This window comes from Colletotrichum higginsianum, chromosome 1, assembly GCF_001672515.1.
Source record: "Colletotrichum higginsianum IMI 349063 chromosome 1, whole genome shotgun sequence".
NCBI classification, from domain to species: domain Eukaryota; kingdom Fungi; phylum Ascomycota; class Sordariomycetes; order Glomerellales; family Glomerellaceae; genus Colletotrichum; species Colletotrichum higginsianum.
The window spans coordinates 196,899-215,138 of record NC_030954.1 but is presented as its reverse complement, the minus strand read 5'-3'; the positions used below and the strand labels follow the sequence as shown (position 1 = coordinate 215,138).

General features: G+C 56.1%; 8 protein-coding genes across 8 annotated transcripts; 3 read left to right on the top strand and 5 right to left on the bottom strand.

Moving 5' to 3' along the window:
• Positions 1–2,343: 2,343 nt before the first annotated feature.
• CH63R_00065 (uncharacterized protein) lies at positions 2,344–2,820 on the bottom strand (the record flags this gene model as incomplete). The annotated part of the gene is made up of 1 exon (XM_018295040.1): positions 2,344–2,820. The coding sequence occupies one exon, from the start codon at positions 2,818–2,820 to the stop codon at positions 2,344–2,346; it is 477 nt and encodes a 158-aa protein (XP_018163402.1).
• A 636-nt stretch (positions 2,821–3,456) lies between these two features.
• Positions 3,457–4,006, bottom strand: CH63R_00064 (uncharacterized protein; the record flags this gene model as incomplete). Its single annotated transcript, XM_018295039.1, has 2 exons — positions 3,457–3,739; positions 3,867–4,006. 2 exons carry the CDS (start codon positions 4,004–4,006, stop codon positions 3,457–3,459), a joined length of 423 nt encoding a protein of 140 aa, XP_018163401.1.
• A 410-nt stretch (positions 4,007–4,416) lies between these two features.
• Positions 4,417–5,890, top strand: CH63R_00063 (Protein kinase domain protein; the record flags this gene model as incomplete). The annotated part of the gene is made up of 2 exons (XM_018295038.1): positions 4,417–5,023; positions 5,133–5,890. The coding sequence occupies 2 exons, from the start codon at positions 4,417–4,419 to the stop codon at positions 5,888–5,890; spliced, it is 1,365 nt and encodes a 454-aa protein (XP_018163400.1).
• Positions 5,891–6,449: 559 nt separating this feature from the next.
• Positions 6,450–7,365, top strand: CH63R_00062 (Nucleolar protein,Nop52; the record flags this gene model as incomplete). The annotated part of the gene is made up of 2 exons (XM_018295037.1): positions 6,450–6,501; positions 6,638–7,365. The coding sequence occupies 2 exons, from the start codon at positions 6,450–6,452 to the stop codon at positions 7,363–7,365; spliced, it is 780 nt and encodes a 259-aa protein (XP_018163399.1).
• Positions 7,366–7,839: 474 nt separating this feature from the next.
• Positions 7,840–9,618, bottom strand: CH63R_00061 (Diacylglycerol kinase catalytic domain-containing protein; the record flags this gene model as incomplete). The annotated part of the gene is made up of 3 exons (XM_018295036.1): positions 7,840–8,196; positions 8,248–9,269; positions 9,450–9,618. 3 exons carry the CDS (start codon positions 9,616–9,618, stop codon positions 7,840–7,842), a joined length of 1,548 nt encoding a protein of 515 aa, XP_018163398.1.
• Positions 9,619–11,991: 2,373 nt separating this feature from the next.
• Positions 11,992–13,245, top strand: CH63R_00060 (Anthranilate phosphoribosyltransferase; the record flags this gene model as incomplete). Its single annotated transcript, XM_018295035.1, has 1 exon — positions 11,992–13,245. One exon carries the CDS (start codon positions 11,992–11,994, stop codon positions 13,243–13,245), a length of 1,254 nt encoding a protein of 417 aa, XP_018163397.1.
• A 504-nt stretch (positions 13,246–13,749) lies between these two features.
• CH63R_00059 (Tetratricopeptide) lies at positions 13,750–16,305 on the bottom strand (the record flags this gene model as incomplete). Its single annotated transcript, XM_018295034.1, has 3 exons — positions 13,750–14,189; positions 14,245–15,354; positions 15,402–16,305. The coding sequence occupies 3 exons, from the start codon at positions 16,303–16,305 to the stop codon at positions 13,750–13,752; spliced, it is 2,454 nt and encodes an 817-aa protein (XP_018163396.1).
• Positions 16,306–17,072: 767 nt separating this feature from the next.
• CH63R_00058 (Caffeine-induced death protein 2) lies at positions 17,073–17,729 on the bottom strand (the record flags this gene model as incomplete). The annotated part of the gene is made up of 2 exons (XM_018295033.1): positions 17,073–17,596; positions 17,663–17,729. The coding sequence occupies 2 exons, from the start codon at positions 17,727–17,729 to the stop codon at positions 17,073–17,075; spliced, it is 591 nt and encodes a 196-aa protein (XP_018163395.1).
• Between the last annotated feature and the right edge of the window lie 511 nt (positions 17,730–18,240).

Sequence of the window (18,240 nt, the reverse complement as noted above, 5' to 3'; positions counted from 1 at the left end):
TCTTTTGTCTTATACCTATTTCCATAGTTACAGCATCAGTGCATTTTATTCATAAACCCATCGAACTTGGCTTCCTTAGCTCGGACTTCAGAGCTTGGTCCCAGATATGGGGCTAGGTAGCTAAGAGACCAGTCCTCCTGTTGTCCATCTCTGAAATAGCGAGGCATCTGAAGATTGTGGTTATATGAGAGAGAGTCGTCAAAGTAAACGGTGAGGTCTTGAAAGTGATACCCTCATCATTGACGGTGCAAGCGGGTTTTTCGTTTGATGTACTTCAGGTTTGCCTTGGGTGTGGCCTTGAAGGGGAAGTCTGGCCCTATTTCGACCATGACTGGATTCTTATGCTCGGAGCTCATGTCGGCGGTGGTTCCTTCCTGTAAATCGTAAGTAAATAGCAAAGAAAAGGGGGATTTGAACTTGGAAGCAGCGAAGACAAAAGCCTTCGGATCTAAATCATTCTCACCGGGGGAGGAGGGACGACTAAGAAATGTGAGTGTGCGTAATACCAACTTCGGCTCTCCCTCGTAGCAGGCATCAGAAATATGAGCAGGGTCTGTGCCAGTTTTCTGCATCAAGAATGAATTTGGGTGCTCAAGACAGAGGTCTCGACCAAATATGAAAGTGAGGAAGGAGGAAGCAAATGGCAACAAGGCTTCAACTGGTATAAACGCGTCAGTCCGATGGCTTGGGGTAGTGGAAGGAAGACAAAACGAAGCAATTAGAGTTTTCAGTCGGACCTTAACGTTGTTTGTTGATTCTCTTCGTCGGCCCAATTCCTGAATACGGCAAAATGTGAAGTTGAGTGGCGTTGTTCCTATAGGACGGTGACGAAGCAGAACGAATGCTATGACTGAAGTCAAGAGGCAACTGAACTTTGATGGCAGTTCCATGGGTTTCAAAAGACTCTTTACTGACATGCATATGGATTGTAGTCGATTAGAGGAATGTTCAGGGGTAACATAGCCCGAGCGAGGCCTTCACAATTTGGCGCCCTCGTCAGCCCCTGAATCTCTAGAGGAACCCCGGCTCTTGAACAAAGTTGAGGTTCTTGCATTGGCACACTTGGTCTTTTATATATACAGGTAGTATGTGGTTAATGTCCACCTATCGCTTATGTACTGGGCTTACTGGCACGCGTGTTATTTTGCCACGCATGCATGATACAAACGGGGCGGCGCGGGGGACGGGACGCAACAAGTGTCGGGTTCGTGGAGTCTGGCACCTCCTTCCGTGCCTGTAAACGCGTGAGCTACAGTTGTCTCTCCAGGCTATTTACTAATGGTAAATCTAATCATTCATTTCCGTACGGCTGACTAAAATCTATCTTTTGGACTCACTGACATAGCACGCCCTGCTCTCTCTCTGCTGCCACGGTCCTGGACTACTTCCTCGCCTGCCACTTCTTAGACCCAGAGACTCGTTTTGCCTCGTTTGTCCCCAATAAGTTTCTGGTTCCTCCTCCTCCATTCACACTTACACACAATATCACACTCTACCATCTGCCTCCAACCATCCACTCGCAGCGAACAACAACAGCAGCAGTATGGACGGGCGTCTCGCTTGACGCGTTCACAAGGTCAGTCAATTTTTGATTCTTTCCTTTTTCTTCACTCCGCCAAGACACAAATCATCGCCGTCTGGGATATTTCTTCTCACCCAGTATGTCTCGTCACTCTTGGCGAGCTCATCACGCTGGCCGTCTCTTCATCTCACTCTCCCCGAAAACACATCCTTCTCTTGTGCTCGATCTGTTGGCTCCTCCCACTTCTGAATCTTTTACTCCTTCCACTTTTGCTCTTTCCATTCACGTTCTTACACCAGTAAATAAACAAACCAGGCAGACGGGTCTCACGTGAGTCTTTTTTTCCCCCTTCCTGCCTCTTATGGCTCATTCCGCAATCACTCCTTCTTCACCTTTACGCGACACGCCCACTGTCCAACCCTCTTGCCCTACCTCTCATTCACAAGCCCTTCTCTTCCAGTCTTCTCTTTTTCTGTTTTCTTTTCTCTGCCCTTCCAATTCTTCTTTTCACATATTTTCGTTCGCTATTCTTTAGCCAGATCTCGCAATCTGTCAGCCACTCTTTTCCCAACTCACCTGTCGGCATCCAACGCGCGCATCCTTCCAATTCGTCTCGCTGTCGGAGGTAGTGAAGGTATTTTCCCACTGTCTCAAAAGATTTCCTCTTCGTTTTCATCTTCTTTCTGACACAAATCTCAACAATAGGGGTCTCGCGAAAACACCCGAATCACTCGCTTCATCGATCACTGCCAGCCCGGCTCTAGTTGGCGCCCCAGGTAAGCACCACAATCATTTCATTTGTGTCCCAGGCTCGTTTTCTCTCATGTCTCTCCCCCCCTGCCTATCTTGCCGTTGCTGGGCCCTAAGCGGTCAAGGATCTTTCCTTGGTGAGATGTCGAGAGCCCGGAAGCCGGGGCATGGCAGCATGCCAAGGCCATTTGGACCGGCCGCCAGCCCAACTGTGGGTTGGGGCATCGCCCTTCGGCTTCCGGTTCTGCCTTTTGGCGGTACGGTCTCAACCACCTCGGACTCTTCTCGTGAGGTCCCGGGTTGGCCCAGCTTGGTTTAAGCGCTTCCGATTCGTCCTGCTGGGCAGCAGGGTAGCGTGCCTCGAGGCCCACCCTACACTCTCGTTTCCGGGTATCCCGTGGTTTGGAGGTACCCCCTTCGTAGACATAGCACGGAGGCTTGCCTTCGTGGGGTGATTGGAGCCATTCCCGGTCGAACTTCGACACAGTTTCACGGATTTCAGGTCGTCCTTCGGGTCTTCCTTTGGGTCTTGGAGCTGTGCCAGTCATATTTCTGGGTTCCCAAGAGTTCTTCCTCGCGGTCGTTTTCTTGGGTAGCCGCAACATCCTTCCGTCAAAAGTCGGACCGCGCGGTAGCCTGTCTTAGCCAGTCAGGTGTTCCTCCATGAACCGCAAGTCCAAGCAAGAAGTACCCCCCTTTACGAGCGTCACTTCGGGGCTGCAGAAAAGATGCAGAATACCAAACGGAGAGACACAACAGAGAATGACGAGTTCGGCTTACCAGTAAGGTTTTCCTTGCTGACTGGGTGAAGACAGGAAACGAGGCTCCCGGAGACACAGATGAAAACACATGCAGCAAAACAGGTAAGTGAGCCTTTCCCTCTTTGGCCCAATACCAACACTAACGACTCTTCATGTCCTTCGTGTAGACTAAAACTTGGGCGAGGTGGTTACAACTCGACAAACCTGTCTCTTTTTCGGTCTCACAGTGAGCTGGATGCCCGGAATTCATAAAAATGACTTAATTAGTCTTGAATAAAGAGTTGAAGCGATCAGGTTTCCCATTGCAAATTGAACGATAAAACTAAACCAAACAGTAAGCCACCGAGTCAGGAAACAGTGGTAACCCCCAACAAGGCGACTCGATCGCGGCATCAATCTTCACCAGGTACTAACAGCGCTGCACTATTCGAGATGGCCATAACCAATCTCAGGAGCAGCCCAAAGACGCTCTGCACCCGGCCAGACAACATCACCTTTCTCATTCTTCTTTGTCGAGTCTGGCTTCTCCCCAGCATGAGTTGCCTCGATGAATTGGAGGCTTTCCTTGTCTGTAACATAGCCATGGCAAGCGACGTGTGTACCGGAATCTATCTGGGCCTGATCCTTGTAGCACAAAGTGATGTGAAGGCCCTTTGGGTCTTGTTGACGAACACCGTTGATGGTAGTGGTGAGATGGACTTCAGACCTGTGTTTTTTGCAGTCAGTTGGCCTGCTTGCAACCATTGTTGAAAACAAGTCTAATCCATGCAACAAGCTGGAGACCTCGGACCTGGAGGAGACACCCAGGCCACAATTCAGCAAAGGATGCATACCGAATGAATACTTCTTTAGGATACAGTTTCTTGTCTTTTGCAGTCTGGTACGCTAGCAAGACCATCTTGCGCATTCGTTCTGCGTCCCTCGGGGCATTTGCTTTGTGGAAATAGTATTTGACAATGTTAACAGTTGACATTGTTGGAACCAAATTGCTGACGGAGACTTTGGCAATGGTTTGATAACAATGAACCTTTTTTTTTCCTCCCTCGTCTTTCCTCCTTTTTTCTTCTTCTTATTTAGCAATGAGCATTGGTCTCTATTTAATAACGCCCCAGAGAAACAAGAGCCATGCGCTTCCTAGACTGCAATGATAAATTCAAGAAATTCATTGGAGATGTTCCCTGTGGTTGCCAGATGCGGCAAGCTGGCGCTTAGTGTCACTCTGATTGGTACTTCGTCTCTGGCCAAGAACAGATTGCCCCACGTGACACCTGGCCGCATCTGCGGTCAGTGTGAAGGCGCGCGACAAAACCACAACCGCAACACCATGCATGCATCCTGTTCGCTTGGTGGACACAACACCCGCGACTCGGATATGACGTGGCCATGGCCGGTCTGTTGGTCCGCAGTCTGAAGAGGCGTTTCAACACATGCCAGATCCTTTCTCTACGCCAGACCAACGCGCTCTTTCGACCGTTCGATTCCTCCTCGACAATGCCAACAAACCCGTTCCTCTACGAACATGTTGACAATGTCGAACGACTAGATTTTTATCGCACAGGGGGGTACAACCCCATCCAACCCGGCGACCGTCTCGACGGAAGGTACCGCGTGGTGCACAAGCTCGGCTACGGCACTCACTCAACCATCTGGCTTGCCCGGGATGACCGGCAGGTCAAATACGTCGCTGTAAAAGTGGGCACGGCCGACTCAGATGAGAAGGAAGCCGACATCCTGAGTCGGATCGCTGATCTCACTGGCGAAGGCGAGGGCCGTGAAAACGCTCTGATCCCCCCGGTCCTTGACCGCTTCAGCATCTCTGGGCCCAACGGAAGACATCCCTGCTTCGTCACCACCCCTGCGAGGTGCAGTCTTGCTGATGCAAAAGGAGTGTCTGCATGTGGCTTGTTCCAACTCGACGTAGCCCGGTCACTTGCCGGTCAAGTTGTCACGGCGGTTGCGAACACCCACGACAAGGGCTACGTTCATGGTGGTGAGTCCTGGTCCCGCGAACTTTCTGGTCTTACACGTGCTCCTCCCCAGCCCCGACATTAATATCCGGAATTTGGTTCGATTGTCTAAATCCCCCATCCTTCTTCTAGACTTGCACTTGGGAAACATACTTCTCCAATTGCCATCAAGGCTTGATCGTCTTTCGGAAGAGCAGCTGTACGGCGAATTCGGGTCTCCTGATCCTGAGCCTGTTCGCATGGCAGATGGGAAACCACTCGCACCCGGCGTCCCGTCGCATGTGTTCTCTCCGGTCTGGCTTGGAGAAGCAAGCGAGAAACTATCGGTATTAGAAGCGAAGGTACTGGTTGCAGACTTTGGCGTGGCTTTCTGCCCGGGGCAAGAGTCGAGGTTCGAGTCTTACACACCACTAGAGATACGGCCGCCAGAGGCCCGCTTCGAGCCCTCAAAGCCCCTATCCTTTGCCTCTGACATATGGAGCCTTGCGTGCACGATCTGGGCGATACTCGGACAGCGGCCGTTTCTCGACACTTTTCTCATCTCCCAAGACGACGCCACGAGCGACCAGGTCGATGCCCTGGGACCTTTGCCGCCTGAATGGTGGGAGAAATGGGGGACGCGATCGCGCAGGTTCGCCGGCAACGGAAAACCCAAGGAAGGCCGCCTCGCATGGTCGTGGGATCAGCGCTTTGAAGACAGCATCCAGGAGCCCAGACGCGATGAGGGCATGGAGACGCTTGACGAGAGGGAAAGAGATGCCCTCTTCGACATGGTTCGTTGGATGCTTGCGTTTCGTCCTGAAGACAGGCCGAGTGCTCGTCAAGTTCTAGAGACGGCGTGGATGAAGAATTGGGCGATCCCCGCGCGTGACAAGACTTGGGAGCGATGACATTGTGGCTTAACGAGACACAATTTGGAACATACCAGAGATGGTTTCACCGCCCCATGACATACGACTTCCTGACTTTCAAATAGCGAAGAGAAAGAAAAACTCCGAGTTCCCTAAGTAGATTGTTTTCGACGGCTGTGTTGCTTGCAAGTTCATGCTTAGCAGTGGCCCATTGACTGAACAAGACGAAGTCAAGCATCCCGAATGCCTTGAAGCGGTCGTCCTCTCAGGGCCGAACTTAGGTAATCCAGAGCACCGGCCACAGAATGAATGTCAACACTGCGCCACAGACCACACACCCCTCACACCCCTGCACTGGTGCCCCAGTTCTCCAAAGGCGGTCACCCGATCGAGCTCACCCCCCCGGGACCCTCTCTGTCTCTCTCCCACACCGAGGATCGGCGGGGCAGTTTTCTGCAGGGCGCCCTCGGTGAACAATAATTTTATCCCACCCCCATATCACCGCCCGCGGCCTTGCACCTCTTTGTCGCAAAACCCAACAACCCGCCAGATACCCCCATTGAGCAGCGCCTTCCTGTTCAGCCATACCACCGTCAAGATGGCGTCCCAAGAACAGAACATGCCGTTCATTAGGAACCTGGCCTCCAGCGGTTTGTGATCCCATCACCGCACGACATACTTCACCCCCCCCCCCCCCCCACAACACATCAAGCCTTCTCGCGCGTCGCAAACTCCATGGCCTTCCGACGTAGATCACCACAGCTAACATCCCAACCCCTCCTCTAGACCGCAAGCTCCGCACCCAGGCCCTGTCCTCCCTCCAGACCTTCCTCGGCTCCCACCGCTCCCTCGCGCGCCTCGACGCCCTCAAGCTCTGGAAGGGCCTCTTCTACGCCATGTGGATGTGCGACCGCCCCGTGCCCCAGCAGAACCTCGCCGCCGAGCTCGCCGCCCTGACGTCGTGCGTCCGCGCCGACGACGTGCCCGTCTGGCTCGCCGCCTTCTGGGAGACCATGGCCGCCCAGTGGACCGACATCGACGTCCTCCGCATGGAGAAGTTCCTCCTCCTCGTCCGCCGCACCTTCGCCGCCGGCCTCCAGTGGGTCCGCGACGGCGCCTACGCCGACGCCCGCGCCGACGCCCTGCTCGCCGTCTACGCCGAGTTCCCCTTTGAGCTCGAGGGCGACCTGCGCAAGGTCCCCGTCGGCATGCGCCTGCACGGCGTCGACATCTGGGTCGACGAGCTCGAGCGCCTCGGCATGCTCGACGCGGACGCGGAAGGCGGCGAGAAGGCCGTCGCTTTCGCCAAGAGGCTGAGCCAGATCGTCGAGCCGCTCAAGAGGTCGCCCGTCAAGACGGTACGCGCCAAGGTCGCCGAGGCCGTCGAGGACGAGAGGCTGCCGTGGACGGAGAGGAAGGCCGACAACGAGGTGGCCGACGCGACGGCAACAGGGGCCGACGGAGCCATGGACGAGGACGATGATGAAGAGTGGGGTGGCATCGATGATAAATAGAGAGAGGGGGTGGGTTCTAGGGTACTCATTCCGTGTCTTTTGCATGGGACGGTGAACAAGGCGTTTTCTGTTGGGGGGTTTTTTCTTTTTTGGTCCATCTTATTTTACTTGACCTCTTAGAACGGGAGGCATGGTCACTTCAAAAGTTTTCAGGGACTCTCTTGGGCGAGTGGTGATGGGGACTAGAGAAAAAATGAAGCAAGTCATTATGTCTGCGACGCTATTCTATATTATACAGTGATAACCAAATGGCTTGTCTTGTGCCAGCCAGGCCTGCCTGCTTATGTGAAATCAATCGGCAGCCGGGCGACAAGTCGTGCTCTTCCCCATCTTTGGTCTATCTGGGTATCTCGACTTTTCAAGAAACAAAAAACGCTGTAGCAACCCATTACTTCAACCGCTTCCGGCAATAGATGCCTCAAGAGCTACTAAACACCACGCACACAGGTCCAGGATGAGCGTGACCGCTGCCATCTAGGCCCCAACCCTGCCATTCTGCCAGCCCGTGGGACCAGGCGCCTCGTACTTGCCATTCTTCGAGATGACTCTCGCCAGACCCGGATGGACCTCTGCCTGGAAGGGCTCGAACGGCACCTTTTCTCCGTCGATGCTGATGTAGCCGTCTTTTTGGTTCCGCGGGATGATCCGGTAAGCCGAGATCTTGCGGTACGAAACCAGAGAGTTGTCAAAGAACTTTCCGCTCTCGACCGACAGGAGCATGCTCAGCTGGGCGGGGACAGACATGTCGCCGTCGATGCAGACGACATCCATGAGCCCGTCGTTAACAAGTGCGGCGGCGAAAAAGTTGGCGTCGGGGGCCATGAACGCCATCTAGAGCTGTCAGCAATCGTCTCATCCAGAGTTGGGGGTGACATGACTTACATTCCCACAGTAAAAGTTGCCCAACTTGTAGTGGGGTATCAGTTCCCAGCCCTCGGGTAGGTCGTCGTTGACGGTGCCAAATCTCAATGGCGGCAGGCCATGCGGCTCGGCATCCCGGATCGGGACGGCATCGGCGTTCTGCGCCCTCGGGGCCTCGGCAGTGTCCAGGCTCGTTGATGACGGCCTGTGCGTGTACTGCCTGTAGTGCTCCTTGACGGCGTGCTTATCCTCGATTTCCACCTTGACGGCAAGATCACATGGATAGCACTTTTTCTCAAAGATCCTTACGAGGAACCCCCAGGTGAAACGCGCGCCGCCCATCCACCGCAAGTGCTCGGTGGCTAGGTCGCTCTCGGCCACGACACCAAGCGCCTGGCTCAAGAAACTGAGCGTCCGCCTGTCCCCTTGCGTGATGCTGATCAGATCCATCGGTGTCTCGACGCCCTTGATGATGGCGAGGGCGGCGATTGATGGCCGGTACGAGCCGTAGAGGTTGATGCTCATGGCGTTGCCCGAGCCGCAGGGAATATGCGAGATGGCGACCTTCTGGAGCGCCTGCGCCGCGTCCGGACGCTGGCCCAAGCCATTAAAGACCTCGTGAGCCAAGCCGTCGCCCGAACAGGTGACGATGGTGTCAAACGCGTCAATGTCGATCCCCCGCGCAATCTCGAGTGCTTGGCCCGAGTAGGTCGTCAGCTCGACATCCATGGGCATGCGCGCGGCCTTGAATAGGGGCTCGCAGTCGACACGCCACTTCTTCTCGGCGCCTCCCGGTCCGGCGTGCGGGTTGACCAGGACCTTGGCTCTCTTGGATCGCTTCGCGGGCCCGTACGCCTTGATCATGAGCGTGTCGACCCATGTCTGAACGTCGGGACCATCGGCTTCGTCGACGGCAAAGGTCCATGTCGCGGCTTGGACTCTGTTCTTCGTAACCTGCTGGGCATAGTCGATCACGAGGGTCTGGTTCGTCTGTTCGGCCCAGAGGACGTTGTACAAAGGGATCGTGTGAGTTGATGGCGCGTCTGTCCCGTGCGGTGTTAGCAAGTCGATGCAAGGCGTCAGGCACGGGTATCATGACAACGGACCTGATGCGCCAAACCCAGCAAAACCGCAAGTCCTATTGGCTTTTTTTGCTGCAGGGTCTTGGAAGGGTCAGCTACCGAGCGCATCGCACACGGCCGAGCTTGTGGGTTCCAACACACCATTCAGAAGGAGGTTCTCGACAGTCCAGGTCAAGGACTTGTTGCCGTCGACGTTGATCGTCTCGGGGGGGCCGTTTCGCGAAGCAGGTTTGCCGTATGACTGGGAGGATTCGGAGATGGACTCGGTCACGGCCGGCGCCAAATCGTTTTGCCCAGAGACGTTCGCCATAATGGTGGTAGGATATCTCGAGGAGACTGCGAGAGGCAGTTCACATACTACGTCGGATGCGACAGGGGTCTCTTGCGACGAAACGGTTAAAGAAGATGGAAATCAAGATAGTAATTCGTATTCGTCTAAGAGCTTTTGGGAGGGGGGTATTAAGATGGTGAGAGTAAGCAACAGACGAAAAAGATGGGGGGGAGGATCAAGCCCTTCGAGACAGGAAGAGGCTATTGTTGAGCGAAGGAGGGAGGGAGGAAGAGGGGGTGGTGTTGAGAGAAAGGTGAGGAAAAAAGGGAACCCGATCGATGCTAGCAGAGGCCGCGACAAGACATTGTCTGTCACTTGTCGACTTTTTTTTTTCTTTCTCTCTTTCTTCCTCTCGGTAATAGGGGAATGCTGCCCTTTCTCGATGCTGCAGTTGGTTTTCCCTGCTTTCGCAGACTTCTTTCCTCGGGCTACGAGAAAGAAAAGTGAGAATATGGGCACAGGTATCTGTAGAGAGGTATTGTTGCACTAACCCGGGCAAGGGAGAAGGGTTGCAGGCAGTCGTAAGCAGGATAGGAAATGGAATAGCACGATGAGAGGAGGATGAGGAGGAGAATCACTTGGAGAAGGTCAGAAGGGGAGCACGTCCCGGTTCCCGAGGCCCATACCATATCGTGGTGGACAAGGGAGGGAAAACACTGGCGCGCGCCCGCCGTCACCCTCGCGGTGTGCATACGTGGATGGCACGGACTCCCTCTCGTCAGTCGTCAGTCGTCAGTCGTCAGTGGCACACACGGATGGATCGGAGATTGAAGCTCAGGTACGGATAGAGCGGTACTCGATCTGTAAGCAGGCAGCATGCGCAGATGCATGTAACTCCTTACGGCGGGGGCATGGGTAGCAGAAGCTGCGATAAGCCCGGACTCAGGCACGGATGCGCGCTGTACTGCTGCAGCTGGTCCAACTGACCCTAATGCGAGGGGTCCGCGGCGCCCGTAGCGGCCGCCTGACCGCAAGAAAGGCTGTCACGTCCAGGTTTGATGCAGATGCAACTTGACTGGGCTGGGAAGACGGACAGAGAATGACGTTGACGCATGCTTGCTTTGGGCGATTGAAAGTCAAGGATGGTTTCTTCCAGACTGGACTGCAACCATCCAACTTTGGGACTGGAGAGGCTGATGTGTGTAAGTGGATGAGAGAGGTATTGCTGCCAAACGGATGGCGACATGTGAGGCGGGGTAGTTGGTGAGCGAATGAACCTACGACACACTCGGTCGCTTAGGGGGGGTCGAGGTTCGGACAAACACCTTGTCTCGGAGTGACGGAGGCCGGAACGGAACGCCAACAATGCAACATGTCTGTTCGAAATGGTGGTTTGCTTGCTGGTTCCGTTTCACCAGTCCAGGCCCAGTTCCTGTTCCTGTTCGGCTGTTCCTGTTGGTCGTAGTTACTAAGGCCGTCCAGCAACTGGGCCAGCTACCTATTCGGCCATCCGCCCGCAGATGGGCGCTGCCGTCAGTCAATCTGCCTGTCTGCGGTTGAGGTGGCATGGTGTCTTGTTTTTCAGGCAAAGAATTGATCGCATTGCATTGCGAGAGTCCAGTGAAAGTCTTGGGCGAGTCTGCCCCCTTCGAACACAGCCAGACAATCATGCCCTCGGTCTAAGCGCCGCTTCGCATGGCGTGGGACGCAAAGTAACCCCACGGAGGGGGAAACGCTGGGTAGTGGCCCATCGGACGAACGAGCGACAGTTCACAATGCCTTTGTCGTCTGTTGGAAGGAGTACGCAATTGAACCTGACGAAGAGTGAGAGGCTGTCATGTCGTTTGGGAGAGAAGTGAGAAGGAGGGAAGGAGGAGGGAAGATGGCGTTCCTGGGATGGAAGGAGTTGGCTAGCAGACGGCAGAGGCGCGCAGTTAGTTGCCTGACAAGTGACTAAGAATGGCATTCGGCGCCTTCCACTCCATTGTCCATTCCCGATCCCCATCTCTCCTTCCTCAGCGGAGATTCCCTAACCGGCGACCGCCAACTCCATCTCTTGACCAATCAGCTCGCCTCGTGCCGTCTCAATCAGGCAATAATTGACCAATCAGCCGCGGGCCGCAACGGCTGCTCTCTTACGGCAGGAGCATACATGGGTACGTACCCCGGTGCTCTGCTCCAGATATCGGGGACACGGGTCAGGACGCCGGCACTCACTCACTTACTCATAATCTCTCTCTGTCTTCATGAACCTTTTTGACTCACAACTCATCGTTCACAGTGACTCGATTCGAACCCGTCCTTCCTATAGCCGGCTATTTGATCCCGTTTCGAGACATCCCGACGGCAAATCTCACACAAACGCACCAAAGAAAAAGGCAACTCTGCTCGTGGAAGATAAGACACCCCGCCATGGCCTCTCAACCTCCGGTCGCGGGGTCCGACGCCGCCGCCCTCCCGCTCATCGATATCAAGCCCCTCCTCAAGAAGCTGTGGCCCGTCCCGGACGCCGGCCTCAATGTGACCCCGGATGAGATCGCCGAGGCCATCTCCCACTTCTTCACCCACCAGGTCTCCGATGCCCAGGCCGCCTCCCTCCTCATCGCCCTGCACTTCACCAACCTCGACCGCCGCGCCGATGTCATGGCCCGCTCCGCCCACGTCATGCGCCGCGCCGCCGCCAAGGTTGACTTCGACGACCTCGCCCGCGTCGTCGACCGTAAGGCCCTGGCCGCTGGCCGCTACGGCGGCGGTCTCTGCGACATCGTCGGTACCGGCGGCGACGCCCACAACACCTTCAACATCAGCACCACTGCCAGCATCCTCGCCAGCTCCCTGTTGCTCGTAGCCAAGCACGGGAACCGCGCGAGTACCTCCAAGTCCGGCTCCGCGGACCTTGTCAACAACATGCAGCCTCGGCCCCCCGTCCTAATGGCCGTCTCCCCCTCCACCCTGTCCCGCGTCTACTCCGCCACCAACTACGGCTTCCTCTTCGCCCCCGTCTTCCACCCGGGTATGCGCTACGTCGCTCCCATTCGCAAGGAGCTACCCTGGCGGACAATCTTCAACCTTCTCGGCCCGCTGGCGAACCCCGTCGAGGACATCCTCGAGGCCCGCGTCATCGGCGTCGCGAGAAAGGAGCTCGGCCCCGTCTTCCTCGAGGCCCTCAAAATTAGCGGCTCCAAGAAGGCCATGATCATCTGCGGCGAGGAGGAGCTGGACGAGGTCAGCTGCGCGGGGCCCACGCTCGTGTGGAGGCTGGCCGAGACAGCCCCGGGCGGGGAGATTGTGACGGATCACTTTAGGGTGCAGCCGAGTGACTTCGGCCTGGGGACCCACCCCCTGAACACCGTGTCTCCAGGCAAGGAGCCCGCCGAGAACGCTGAGATTCTGAGGAGGATATTGGAGGGCGAGATGGCCGACAACGACCCTATTCTCGAGTTCGTCCTCATGAACACGGCGACGCTGTTCGTGGCCTCGGGCATCTGCGAGGCGGAGACGAGCAACATGGGCCCCGGCGACGACGGCCGCGTCATCACCGAAAGGGGACCCGGCGGGGGACGATGGAAGGAGGGCGTGCGGAGGGCGCGCTGGGCCGTCAAGAGCGGCGAGGCCTGGAAGCAGTGGAAGGCGTTCGTCGATGTCACAAACAGTTTTGACCAGTAAAAAAAAAGGGAAGAATGTGAGATTTGAAAGGGGCAAGCGGAGGTACGGTACGAAAAAAAGGGGAGGTTCACCGGAAGATTTTGGATGCATGAATTGTATATCACGGCCATCGGGTGCGGGTGCAACGTCGCAAGAAAAAAAACAAAAGAAGAAACGCACCGTTAACGTGCGCGCCAGCTCCAACGGAATCTGGAGTCTCATGATAAGCTTTTAGTAGCCCTCTTCTATCAGAACTTTTTTTGATGCCTATATCCTCGTCCGGCCAGATGCTATTCAATAGCACACGCCAAAGCCCAACCCTTTCCCCCCCAGCCTTGGCTTCCCTCCCCCCTAAAACAAGGGGGCGGTGAAAATACCCGCTCATGACCAATTTTGGGAACGGTCCAATTGCCTGGGTATTTGGACTCGAAAACATCGAAAAACTAAACTCGGCTCAGCTCAGACCCGCTTGAGCCGGTTCAAGATCCTCCGGAATGGTGACAAAGATGGTGCGTCCCTTGGTTCCTAGGCGAAGATGGTCACCTCGGGCCATCGATCATGCGCCGCCTTCTTGAGCGTCTCGGCCTCGCTGCTTCTCCATGCCTTGAGGATGTCGTACACTTCGGCCGCGAGCTCGAACGTGGCCTCGGGCGCCTTGACGACATTGGCGAGGTCGCTCTCCGTCTTGGATCGGTCCTCGCCCAGAACCCTCCGAGTCTTGAGCGCAGCGACAACGTGAGAGGGCGTGGACTTGTTGTTCGACAGGAACTCCTCGTTGTACTTCTTCAGGTCGCCGGCAGGGGGGGTAAACTCAGATTTGATGAGTTCTTGCACCTTCGCCGGCAGGCTCTCGAGGGCCGGGCGGACGACGTGGGCGAACTCGACGACACGCTCGTGGACTCCGGGGTGAGACTCGTCTAGTTCGCGCGCAGCGTTGAGGCAACGCAGGGCAAGAACGTACTTCTCTGTTATTCAGTTAGCGCTGATGAGAGAGGATTGGGGGTTCAAGAGAGAGCTTACTCCGGCGCAGGTAGACGTCGAAGCCGGCAAACTGGGCCTGGATGTTCTTGGGGCTGAACTGCAGCAGAGGGGTAACAAAACGCATGGCGGCACCGAGAGGCTCGGCATCCAACAGCTTGTGGCCGAGCGGGTCGTCGTCCTTCTTCTTTGGCTCTTCGGTGGCCTTGCCCTTGTTAGGGTCCTGCTTTGCTGCGCGGTCGGCGGCTTCCCGCTCGAGACGCTGCTGCTCCTTCTTGGCCTTCTTGGCAGCCTTCTTCCTCTCGGAAGCGTCATCGCCGTTAGCATCGCCGTTGACGCCGTTCGCCAAGGGGCGATCGGCACGCTTGAGGTAAATGGCAACGGCGTCCAACGCGGCTCTCGAGTAAAAGGGGTGGTCGCGAAGGTGATCCTCCCACCGGACCATGTCGACGTAGGCACGGATTTGACCCTTTCGAAGAGAGAAGCTATGGAAGTCGAATTGATCTTCTTGCCAGACGTCAAAGATGCTGTGGATGGTGTGGAACCGCTTGAGGGCCAAGGCGTCGTCGCCCTGTCTGGCGCACGCCTCACCCTCCTCAGTCAGGTACCAGACGCACTGCATGTCGAGGAGGTCCGCAAGAGGGCCGCCGACGGTGTCTGCCCTGGTGAAGAGACCAACTGTCTTCAACGCCTTGTCGTTCTCGTTGTTACGCAGCTGGTACTTGGCAGCCTTGGTGTTGATGTAGCGGTCTCTGGTATCCAAAGTGCGGGCCTTGTCCATAGTCTCGGAAGCCTCTTGGAGGTTGCCTTGGTGCTTCCATATCCTGGCCTTGGTCATGGTGAAGTCAACGCTGTCGGGGACCTTCTCGATGGCCTTATCGACGTACTCGTGAGCCTTGGCCAGGTCGCGACTCAGGTGGTAGTTGTAGTGTTGAGCGAGGAAGTAGAGGGCGGCTGCCTCGCCCTTTGAGCGGTCGCCGTTGGTCGTTTCCGAGGAGGCCTGGGACTTCAGGTACTCCTGAGCCAGCGCCTCCAAAGTCTCCTTCTTTGATGGGTCGGAGTAAAGGTGCTTCAGGTTGGCGAACGTTGAAGGAACGCCCTTGTTAAACATGAGCGTCAGGTACTCCTGAGCCGCAGTGCGGAAAGCATCGCCTGCATGGGTCAGTGACTGTGCGTGGTCGATCCACAAAGAAACTCACCAGACAGGAAGTTCAGGGGCAGACGACGAGGTGCATCTGAACGGGGGAACTTCTTGGCATATGTGTCGTAGATCGACTTTCTGGCATCCTGGTCGCCCTCGGCAAAGCCATGGGCGCTCTCCAGGCCCTCAAAGTAGGCAGGACGATCAGCGTTGCGGTCGACAAGGGCCTCCCACGCAGCAACAGCCTCCTCCTTCTTGCCCAACTTGACCAGATACTTAGCGCGCAGCTCCAAAAATTCGAGTCTGTCAAGGCTGTGCTTAGCAGCGGACTCGAGGTGCTCGAGGGCTCTTTGGTAGTCGCCCTGCTCTGCAATAATGGTGTTCTTGTACATGACGGCTTCGGAGTTCTCGTAGTCGGCCCGGGAAGGCGTGGACTTCAGCGTGCCCTCGTAGGTGGTCAGGACGTTCTCGGCAGCTGAAAGGTCGCCAGCGAGATGGTGGGCGATGGCCAGCGCTGTCCAGTTCTGGCGCAGCTGGGAACGCGCCTGCAGCATGGCAGTACGGCTTTGGATGTATCCGGCATAATCGCGCATCTGGACCTGGAGGATAGCCAAGTCCCGCTGAATCTGGGTCGACTCGGGCTCGAGCTTCAGCGCAAACTTGTAGGCCTTGATGGCCTCCTCGAAGTTTTTGTTGGCGCGGTACAGCAGGCCGTAGACGTGCCAGCAAATGTGCGACTTCATATCCACCGTCAGCGCCTCCTTGCCGAGCGCGAAGGCCTCCTCGGTCTTTCCCTGCGCATTCATAATAAGAGCCTTCATGGCCATCGTATCGCCATGCTTGGGGTTCTTCTTCAGAATCAGGTCAGCCGACTTGAGGCCGCGCTTGTACTGCTTGTCTTCATAGGCGCGGATGACGGCTCGAAAGAGCGAAGACTCTTTCGAATTGAGAGGCTGCGGCATCGGGTCGGTGTTGGGCCGGAGATCGAGTCGCCGGCGCTAGTATATAGAGAGGTACGGCTTATCGAGAAGAGCAGATCTGGTGAGACGGTCGAGGTGCAAAACACTCTCGGAAGGGTGATTCGCAGCACGTTTTTTGCCTGGAGGGGTCCTCGAGGAGGGGTGCCAGCAGTTGTGACGGAACGGCTGCCCAGGGCGGAAGGGGAAAAGGATAGAGATGGAGGGGCGTGATGCAAAGAGCAGAGGTCGGTTGTGTCGGGGACCGAGTCTCGTGTCTTATCGAGAGGAGGGGTGTGGTGTGGGAAAGATGATGAGTGCGATGTCGAGATGTGTGAGTCCACAATCGGAATCGGAGCTGCAGTGTTCACGGCGGAAGTTGGAGAAACTGGTGCTTTCGGCCACACAGATGTTCCAAGGCTGTTTTGGCGGCACGGCGGGCTGTTGGTGGGGGCAAAACCAGCGCACGTCCCACTCCAGGCGCTGATGAGCCGTTTTCCAAGGTGGTCTTTGGGGGGGTCATGCTTAGCTAAGATAATCAACCAGCCAGTCTACCTACCAACCTACCTACCCACTCACCTTGCACCAGCCGGTCCCGTGGTGATACCATGAAAAGCAACGGTTCGCCACAAGTTGTAGTGGAAGTAACTACTTGACACTCCTCTTAGCGTCTATCATTAATCATCTGGCGTCATGTTACAATGTTGTTGATACAGGATATACAGATTGTACGGAGATTTGACGTCCGCCCTACAAGTGCGCCGACCTGGGCTTCATCGGCCATCCCCCTTCACGCCCGTCCTTTGTCGCCAACCTTCTAGAGCTTCCTCCCACGTGTCTGCAGACTCGCCGCATCTCTGCTTTACCATGCCCCAGGTCCGCGTCCGGACAATGTTTTCGATGCCCTTCTCTTGCCGTATGAGCATCGCGAGCTGCTCCGTCCGCGGCTCGCGTGGGAAGAACCTCCCCGAGTAGGGGTCTAGACGCTCATCAACCACCCGCTCCTTGTCTTTGGCCTGCTCTATCTGTCGTAGCAGCGCCTCCGGATCGTCGGGGTCAGGACTCGTCGCGACGACTCCACAGTAGTGTAGGACCTCTGCGCGGGAATGCCACGTCGGGAACAGCGCCTTGTCCTTGAAGTTCTGGCATGCCTGGGGATCTATCTGCCGCGGAAACGAGCGTGGCGCTCGCTGTGCTGTCGACGCGGGGTCGAACCCGGCGCGTGCGGGTGTCACCAGCGCATTGAGGTTCTGGGCTATGGAGTCGTCGATGCTGGCGCGGGATAACCTGAGAAAATCTGGAGCGAGCGACTTGTTAGATGTACGTTGTCTATCAGAGCACTAGGCAAGACGTGGAAACGAACCTCGCAGGGTTCCTGTCGAGAAACAGAATTGTGGCGTAAGATGCGGTTGAGGCGGCGGCTGCGTCATGATGTGTCCGGGAAGAGAGTGCGAGGGTTTTGCGCCGGCCGCCACGGAAGACGACTCTTTATTCCAGAGTAGGCCCGCCAGGTTGACTGATGCTGCTCAGATGTTTGGTTATAGAGTGGCTAGATTTTCTGGGGATGGGTATGGCGACAGTCTACTGTTGCGTCGTGTGAGAATCTGAAAAGGTCGCTGAGTGGTGACTACTGTAGACTCGATTACGTCGACGGAAAGCTGTCAATGGGTGTGTAGCTAGAGCTCGGAGTGCCTGGTGGGCTGATGGAAGAGCTCCGACTGGTGCCGTCCAAGTAACCAATTGCATGGCTGACAAGCTGACAAAGACGGGTGCTTTGTCGGAAGATCCTCGGAGCGGAACGGGTGGCCCGTGTCCCTGACGGACTCGGTCCGGGCGGTCCAAGCTTCGCATGGAGATTCAGGGATCAACACCCACGGACCGCCATCCACCGTTTCGCTCCTGTTCTCTTCTCTGCCTCTTTTTTCACACCCTTCCTTTCCA